The following is a 9,732-nucleotide window of genomic DNA, read 5'->3' as shown; positions in this document are numbered from 1 at the left end:
GAGGTCGAAGAGGCCGATCTTTGTGACATAGTATGCAAAGAAATAAAAGAAAGTGAAGGTGAAGACGAGGTACCTGTGAAACAAAGCAACCGGCGGAGAAGATGGAAAGTGATTGATGGTGATAGGAAGTAAGAAGTAATAATAAAGGGAGTTGGGGAATATAAAAAGAGGGAGGATACCGAGGGAGTGGCGTGAGAGGAAGAGTTTGAGGGCAAGTGGGGAAGTTAATGGGCGGTTGGGAAGAATTAAGTGAGGGAAGTTGTAGAAACCAAGATAACTGCTAAGGCTTCGTCAGTTCTCCGCGTCGCAACTGAAATTCCCGCCTAAAAAGTATTCGAGACGGAAATTTGGGGGCAATTGTTCACTACAAGAAAAACTAAAACAGGCGACCGAAATTTGGCGACTGATATATTTAGTCGCCAATTTGGCGACTGATTTTCAAATTGGCGACTGAAAACAGTCGCCAATTTGGCGACTGGCTTTTTTAAAAAGGGAATCAAACTTGGCGACCGATATTTTAAATTGGGCGACTGATTTTTTTGTAGTCGCCAAATTGGCGACTGAAATTCGGTCGCCAAAATGAATTTCAGTCGCCAACTGTTTTAATGGATACCAGGCTGTCTTTTTTAAAAGGGGAATCAAATTGGCGACTGATTTGTTAAATTTGGCGACTGAAATAAGGGTAGTCGCCAAATTTGGTCGCCAATTTAAAAAAATCAGTCGCCAATTTTTTTAATACATTCAGCGCTTCTCCCTCCTACTTTACTCTTTGCGAAACAAAAAAAAAAAAGGGACGAGCGATTGAAACAGCGGCGACGACACCAACGAACAACACCACACAACCACCCTTCCACCGCCATCTCCCACCGCCATTTCCACCGCCACATCCACCTCTTCAATTAGGTTAGTTTTTTTTGTTTAATTTCAGTTTATATAGTTTAATTTGTTAGATTTATTTGTAGTTAGTTTGATTAATTTGTGGTTAGTTTGTTAGATTTATTTGTAGTTTGTATGTTAGATTAATTTGTATTTAGATTTAGTTTAATTTGTGTTTGAATTAAAAGGGAATGATTATGAGGTTTGTCTTTAGGTTTAGGGTTATGGGGGGTGCGGAGGGGGTTCGGCCGTGGGTGGTGGTGGTCCGGTGGGTTCGGCCGTGGGTGGGGGTCGGCCGTGGGTGGGTGGGTTGTGGGTGGTGTATGGTGTTGGGTAGCTAAGTGATACCGTCTCATTATCATTAGTATTAAGCTAAGTGGAACCGTCTTAATTAATAATATTATTATTATTATTACTAAGTTAAGTGTAATCATCGTATTATTATTAATATTAAGCTAAGTAAAACCGTCTTTTGTATTAATGGAATTAGCTAAGTGGAACCGTCTTTTGGATTAAGAGAAATTAGCTATTAGCTAAGTGGAACCTTCTTTAGGACTTGATTTTGATAAATTTAGTTTGATAATTCATGTTATTGATGAATTGAGGTAGAATAACCTTGTTATTTTTGTTTTTCTTTTCTCTTTTCAGGGTTGTCACCGCGCTGCTAGGCACCACCGTACGCTTTTTTTTTGTAGCAAGCATATGCTTGGTCACCGTCTCAAGAACGGAATGTCCGTATCAGGTACGAGGAAGTCGGTACTCGACGATATCGGGACGTGATTTGGAAGGTAGTTAGGCGCCCAAAGGAACCAGACCACATGAAAGGTATTTAATTAACTTGTTTTGTTATTTGTATTAATTAGTATATACTCTCTTATATTATAAATAATATCAGTAACTTATTAGTTATGATTTCATATGTGTAATTGCAGGTGACAAGTATGAAGGCTTAATAAAGCATACTAAAACTCCCGCTTTTCAGAAGAAGTCTAAGCAAGCATCCCTCAACAAAAGAGGAGGAAAGGAAGACGCCGTGAACGAGCCTACTCATTACGCGGGTTCACGATCTTTCTGGAATCGTATGTTGGGGGTAAGTTTGTCTATTATTTGACACTTTTTTTTTGTTTTCAATGCAACATGTTTATTTTATGTTAGATTTTTTGTTGATTTTCTAACATGTATGTTTTTTTTTCATTCAGAGAGGAAAGAAGAAGTCACGGTAGGATTGCGACACGGTGCAGAATCAAGCGTTTTCGGACACGCATTCGGGTTGACCACAAAGGGGTTAGAACTTGGACTAAGCCAAAAGACAAGCAATTATATGTAAGTTTCCGTAACACTTAATTTTTGTTAATTTACTCTCTTTTAAAATGTCGTATATAAGGTGGTTACCATATTAACTTACAACCATTTGTTTAATATTGTAGGAAGCATTTGAACAAGAAAAAGCCGCCAATCCAGAAACTCCAAATTGGCGACTGATTCAAGGTAGTCGCCAATTTGGCGACTGATTTGTAGTCGCCAAATCCCAAATCAGTCGCCAAATTGCCTCAGCCAAATCAAGCTCGTCACCCAAAAAGGCGATCGAATTGGCATTTGGCGATCGTTATTGATCGCCAAATTGGCGACTACCTTGAATCAATCGCCAAATTGGCGACTACCCCATCCGTCGCCATTTTAATCATTTGGCGATCGATTTTCATCGCCAAATTTGGCGACCGACTTTAGTCGCCAAAGCTAGAAAAGGCGACTAAGGTCCGCGACTGACCTTTGGCGACTGATTTCAGTCGCCAAATTGATTTTGGCGACTGATTTCAGTCGCCAAAATCAGTCGCCTGTTTTAATTCTTTTTGTAGTGTGTTAGGGATAAAAAAATGCTATTTATCAATACCAACGTGGCATCAAGTTGACAGGAAAAAGTAGTAAGAGGGTAGACACGTGGAACGCATTGGATGGTAGAAAGGGGGAGAGAAGGATAGCTGAGGTGGCACATTGTGGACCACAGGATCAAACAATAACAAACACAAATTGGGCTAAAGTACAAATGCACGTACGAAAGAGAGGAAAGAGTTGGGCTTTGACCTTTTCCAATAACCACTACCTATCTTCTTGGTAACCACCCACGATTATAGGAGCAGAAGCAGGAGGAAGTCCACCAACTTCAACCCTATTCCTAAAGACTATATAAAGCAAGAGGAGGACAACTTCAAGAGGCATCCGAACTTCAGCACGAACAACACAATACTTCTCAAAATTCCTGTCTACACTTGGCAATATCCTACTCGCAGCATAATACTTGTATTTCCTTATTTGCTTACAAAACCTCGATTATAGTGCATAAATTGGTGGGATTCCGACTCCCCCCGCGGTTGTTCCCACACCGGGTTTTCCGCGTCACCAAAAATTCTCCGTGTCGTTCTTTTTCATTCGTCTTTATTTCGTTGTCTTTATCGTCGCATCTAAAATATAATTGGCATTAGATTAATCACTATCACTCACAAAAACATATTCGTAATCGGTAAATTTTCACCAAAACAGTTGTGTTGAAGGTTTTACAAGAGATGAAGGAGAAAGCATTAGTTAGAGCAGAGATGAGTGAAGATGAAGTGTCACTTAAGATTGAAAAAAAAGCAATGGCTAAGAAGAAGAAAGATTTTTTAGAGAGTAACAAGATCCGAAGTGAGTTAACTGCCAAAGGTGTAAGTCTAATGGATTTGCCCGACGGCTCAATGATTTGGAGTCCGTGTGTGCCGAAACGAGAAGATGAGATTTCTAGCCAAGATCAAAACTCAAGTGCTGCACCAAACTAGTTCATTTTAATTAAGCCTCTCGAATGAAAAAAAGAGGTTAATTATGCAGTTTATGAATTGTTAACACTAACCTCACAAGGCAATGATGCATAATTGCATATAAACGACGCAATAACGAGTTCAAGTGTTTTACTAAAGCCACACTTACAAAGTTCCCTTCCAGTTTAAGAACTTAGATGGTACTCCCTCTTTTACGTCACCTCCATCTTGGCACGAAAAATGAAGGAAATGGAAGGAGACCGTTTTTTTGTTAGGGTTTGGATGACAAGTGGATTAAATTCTTTATGAAGTCGATTTATTTGTTGATAACTTTCTTGAAATAGAAAGGTAAATAAATAACAAATGAACAAGAAAAGGTACAACAACTTACTCCATGAAGATAGATAATGAAACTAGATTCTTATCATTTCCTAGGCAGGGTCGTCTCGGAGATTTTAGGGGCCCTGTGCGAAATCTTAAATTAGGGCCCCAAATAGTGTGGTAAAAAAACACGATATTTTCCGTTGACGTTTACAAATTTTATTAAACTAGGGATAACAAGAGTCAAAAGAAATTGATTAGTTTCTAACCATAACCATTAAAAGGGGATATCAATTCGAGACATGTTAGAGTAGTTAAGTTTGGATCTTAATTTAACTTTGGTTAGTCAATTTTAGCCTTATGTTAGACAATTTTTATAGAAAGATAATATAAAAATATTTTTTTGATAAATTAAATCTAAACTCCTTCCTACATCAGGGCAAAAAAATGAGCAACCAAATAAGTTCCAATTTTCTAATTTATGACATTTTATAACTCCCATGATTTTTAAGGGGCAACCAAACAAGACCTAAGTTGCTACGAGCTTATGAATTACTAGTACAAATTAGAAGAAAGAATAAAGAGTTGAAAATTTGGGCCAACTTGTGACCCAACTTGGAAGACCTCTTCTGAAATGTATCAGATTTTTATAGAGATGTTTATCATTTGGGCCCAGGGTCATTCCTATATGTCCAGCTATTAAATCTTTTTTTTTTACTTCCTATTGGTAAATGGATCACATGAGCCAATTTGGGGCCATGGAATCTTGGGGACCCTGTTCAAATGAACAGGTTGAACACCCAAAGAACCGGCCCTGATCCTAGGTATTCTAGGTTTATTCTCATGTATATTTTCAATTGTACCTTTCAACTGTTTTATTTTCTAATTTCTAACCTGTACGGATGTACCCCTCTTTTTGTGAAAAAAAACTTTAACTAGCGATAACTTTTCGCAACGACTTTAGAAAACCGTAATTATTTTCATATTGTAGGTCTTTACGAGATCTTCAGTTTGAAAAAATATCATTGTTTTTTAAATTCGTAGTCGGGAATTATGATCGGTCAAAGTTTTTGACGGAATAAATTTTGACTGGCTAGTAAACCCGCAAATACAATGATGCTACTGTGCAAGAACTTTTAAACCGGTTATGAAAACCGGTGCGGATAAACCGGTTTCAGATTTCGATTTTTTTTTTTTGTTGTTGTTGATAAGTACTCCCTCCGATCCAGACAGATATAAACACTTTCCTAAAACGGATGAACCAGACCAATGTAAACATACCATATTTGGCATGGAAAATGACAAACTTACCCTTACATCCACTACCTATTTACAACTTTATCATCCACTCACCCACTCACCAACTACTTATTTAATCCACCTAAACCCACGTGGCCCCAATCAATATTTCCTACTTTACCCCTCACATTTCCACATTTTTTTTTTTTTGTAAAAAACCATAAAGGCCTTAAATTATATTACTAGCATCAGAGAGAGCTACAACACCAAACTCAGCTGGCAAATCCGACGTCCAAAAACGACTACCACGAAACCATGGCATAGCATGTGCTAACATATGTGCTAACTTATTAAAATTCCTACTAACATGCTTACAAACAATCGACTCAAAACTAAAACTAAGCTGTCTAATTTCCTCATATATCGCAAACAATTCACTTCTACCACGTCTATTCCTATTCAAATCTTCAACCACGATCAGACAATCGCTTTCAATGACCACCTTTCTTGACTGCATCCTGATTGCTTCACGAAGTCCTAACAATATCGCTTCAGCCTCCGCCATATCTACTGCACACCCCGAGCCACGTTGCAACACCACAGCCCACTCAACCTCACCTGCCGAAGTCCGACTAACCGCTCCCAATCCCACACCTACTCTCTCCACGACCCCTGCATCCGTATTGATTTTAGACACACCACTACCCGACGATTCCCAGCTCCCCAGCCGGCTTCCTTCCACAATACACGATACCTTATTGTCCTGCACCGACTCCATCTCCCATATGATACCCCAAATTCTCCTCATAATCCCACCCACATCCCACCTTTCCTCCTCAAAAACCATCCTATTCCTCCTTTCCCATAAAACCCAACAAGTAACAAGGAACAACACCCTCTCCTTCTCCCCCAACTCCCTCAAAGTCGCCTCCACCCAATCTCTCACCAAAGCAACACCCCGCCACACCCCCGTACCAATCCCCACCTCCTCCCAAATCTCCTTGCCCCAACCACAACCTCGTATAGCATGAAGGCAAGACTCGCGCTCACTATGGCAGCGAGGACACGCGACATCATCACTACCCAGACGACGAGCAATGTTAACCTTCGTTGGAATCGCTTCATGGCATAATTGCCACATAAAAACCTTAATCCGCGGGAGAACAGGTACCTTCCAAATCGCCTTCCATAACCAACTTTCGTTAGCAAAATCGGACTGCTCAACCTCCGACGCCCCATCCTCAACTAGCAACCTATATCCCGTCTTCACAGTATACTCCCCATCACGTGTATGATCCCATACCCAGCTATCCACACCTCCCCCGTCACCAAGTCGAATACTTCTAATTCTCTTAGCTTCAAAAGGCAAAAACAACTCATTAATCTTCGCATAATCCCACCTGTGCTCACCATCTACCAACAAATCCGCGACCCTCATATCAATATCCGCATCAGCCCGTGGAGAAATAACACACCGTGATCTCGTCCCTGGTACCCATGGGTCCATCCATACCCGGACATCAACCCCCGACCCCACACGCCGCCGAACCCCAAGCCCCATAACCTCCTTAGCTCCAAGAATACTCCTCCACGTATAACTCGGATTAATCCCAATTTCAGCATCCATAAACGAACAATTAGGAAAATACTTTCCTTTCAACACCCGTCCCATTAAACTTCCATCCACACATATTAACCTCCAAGCTTGCTTAGCTAATAAAGCCATATTAAACTTCTCAAAATCCTGAAATCCGAGCCCTCCCTTTGCCTTGGACCGACACAAAGTACTCCAAGCAACCCACGACATCTTCCTTCGTCCATTATCCGAACCCCACCAAAATTTCGACACCATAGAGCGTAATTCATCACAAAAATTGGCCGGTAGTCTAAAAACACTCATTGCATAAGTAGGAATAGATTGGGCAACTGCCTTTATCAGAGTTTCCCTACCTGCTCGGCTAAATAGCATACCTCGCCACCCTTGTAACTTATTATTCAGTTTATCACGCACCACCCTTGTTAGAACCTGCTTCGAATTTCCTATCACCGTAGGCAAACCCAAATACCTATCATGCTCAGCAACAACACGCACTCCAAGAACATCTTCAACAACCAGCCGTCTGCGCTCCGCAGTACCCTTACTAAAACACACAGTTGTCTTCTCCTTGCTCACTAATTGACCCGATGCCATCTCATACATATGAAGAATCTCCATCACACATTTAGCTTCCCTCACATTAGCCTTGACAAATATAATACTATCGTCTGCAAAGAACAAATGCGAAACCACCGGAGCCTGGGGTGCAACCCGAATCCCATGGATGCCCCCTCTCTCACACTCTCGCCGTAATAAGCTCGAAAGAACCTCAGCACAAAGAATAAACAAGTATGGCGAGATAGGATCACCTTGACGAAGCCCACGTTCTGGCACCACCTCACGCGACGGGACCCCATTAACCAACACTCCATATGTAACAGAACGGACACAGCGCATCACATTATCAACCCAGCAAGCATCAAAACCCATGGCTAGAAGAACCTTATGCAAAAACACCCACTCCACACGATCATATGCTTTGGCCATATCAAGTTTTAGAGCTAAATGCCCTCCACTTGACCTTGAATTCTTCATATAATGAAATAGCTCAAAAGCAACCAATATATTATCAGAGATCAATCTCCCAGGAGTAAAAGCACTTTGGTTCTCCGACACAAGCATACCAAGAAATAACTTAAGCCTATTAGCTAAAACTTTAGAAATAAGCTTATATAATACATTACACAAGCTAATCGGTCGATATTCCGCAAGTTTATCCGGCGCCTTTTTCTTAGGAATTAAAACAATGTGAGTACGATTTATTGAACAAGGAAACTCACCACCATTCAGGACACCCAACATCATTCCTATAACAGAAGGGCCGACAATATGCCAATATGTTTGATAGAAGAGTGCATTCATCCCATCCGGTCCCGGGGCCTTTAAAGGGTGCATCTGGCTTAGAGCCTCAACCACCTCCTCCGCCCTATAAGCTGCCCTAAAATGCTCATTCATCGCAGGTGTCACTCTACCCCGTACCCCATCGAACAACCCCTCAACCTGCTCCGGCCTAGCCGACTCAAACAGCTCCGTAAAAAAACCCTCAGCCTCCACCGTGACGGCCTCCCTGCCTACACAAACTGTACCGTTCCTCCCCACAACACGATGGATAGTATTTTTCTTCTTCCGCTGCCGAGCCTTCCGATGAAAGTACTTAGTGTTCTGATCCCCTTCTCTAAGCCAAAGAGCTCTCGACCTCTGTCTCCAAAACACCTCTTCCTGCCGAAGCAGTGCATTAATTTCCCCCATCAACCTCTTCCTCTCCTTAACGTTACCAACAGACCGTTCACTTTCATTCAACCAAGCCAACCTCTTCCTTTTACGAGCCAAATCCCTTAAAATTTTACCAATACTCACCCCCTTCCATTTTTTCAATTCGGTCGCGCATCGAGAAATGGTCTCCAAAACATCCCCGTCATCAACCTCCCACACACGCCTAATAGTATCTTCACACCCCTCCTCTCCCACCCATATCTGCTCAAAACGAAACTGCTTCCCCATCTCCCCTCCTCCAACGGCACGCCCATCCAATTTAACCAAAATAGGCGCATGATCAGACCATTCCCTACTCAAATGAAAGAGCTTTGCATAGGGAAATTGTTCACTCCAAGCCTCCGTCTTCATAGCTCTATCCAATCGACACTGTCTATTATCCACCCCACTTTGCCCATTATCATAAGTAAACTTGTAACCCTCATATGATAAATCACACAACCCACAGACATCCACAGCCTCCCTAAAATTATTCATCTGCCACTGTGCCCTCGCTCCCCCCTGCATCTCATTAGCAAATAAAATCTCGTTAAAATCACCTATACACAACCACGAAGAATGATCTTCCTCAGCTAGAATCCTAAGAATTTGCCAAGATAAATATCTGTCCTGCACCAATGGCCACCCATAAAACCCAGTCAACCGCCACACCTCAGCACCCTCCCCGATATCCAAATCCATATAATGCGTCGACGCCGACCTAAGACTCACCCTAAACTCCTTCCTCCATGGAAAAGCAAGCCCGCCAGACCTGCCAACACTATCCACCTCCATACTGCAATAACCCTTTAAACTAGATGATATCCTTCTCATTTCGCTACTACTCAGCTTCGTCTCACATAGAAAGACTAAAGTCGGGGCCTCCCTTCGAATAAGATTTCGAAGTCCGCCTACTGCATCGGGGTTGCCCAGCCCCCTGCAGTTAAGGCTCAAGCAATTCATTGGGCCCGGCGGGGTTGATATGAATCAACCTCCGCCTCAGATACAAACATAGTCACACCCCTGTGAATCGCTGCTTTCTTCGCTACACCTACACAAGAACCCGCCTCTTCCTCCCTTAACCTTTTTTGATTCAAGTTGACAGTAACATCACCCACCTCACCATCATCCCCTAAAGACCCAATAACCACGTCCCTA

General features: G+C 42.0%; 1 protein-coding gene across 1 annotated transcript; it reads right to left on the bottom strand.

The window, feature by feature from the left end:
* Window positions 1–5,454: 5,454 nt before the first annotated feature.
* On the bottom strand, window positions 5,455–9,408 carry LOC141621096 (uncharacterized). Its single transcript, XM_074437805.1, has one exon. It carries the CDS (start codon window positions 9,406–9,408, stop codon window positions 5,455–5,457), a length of 3,954 nt encoding a protein of 1,317 aa, XP_074293906.1.
* Between the last annotated feature and the right edge of the window lie 324 nt (window positions 9,409–9,732).

The sequence above is a fragment of the Silene latifolia genome, chromosome X (genome assembly GCF_048544455.1).
Source record: "Silene latifolia isolate original U9 population chromosome X, ASM4854445v1, whole genome shotgun sequence".
Classification (NCBI taxonomy): domain Eukaryota; kingdom Viridiplantae; phylum Streptophyta; class Magnoliopsida; order Caryophyllales; family Caryophyllaceae; genus Silene; species Silene latifolia.
The sequence above is the reverse complement of the archived record's forward strand: the minus strand, read 5'-3'. Positions and strand labels throughout refer to the sequence as shown.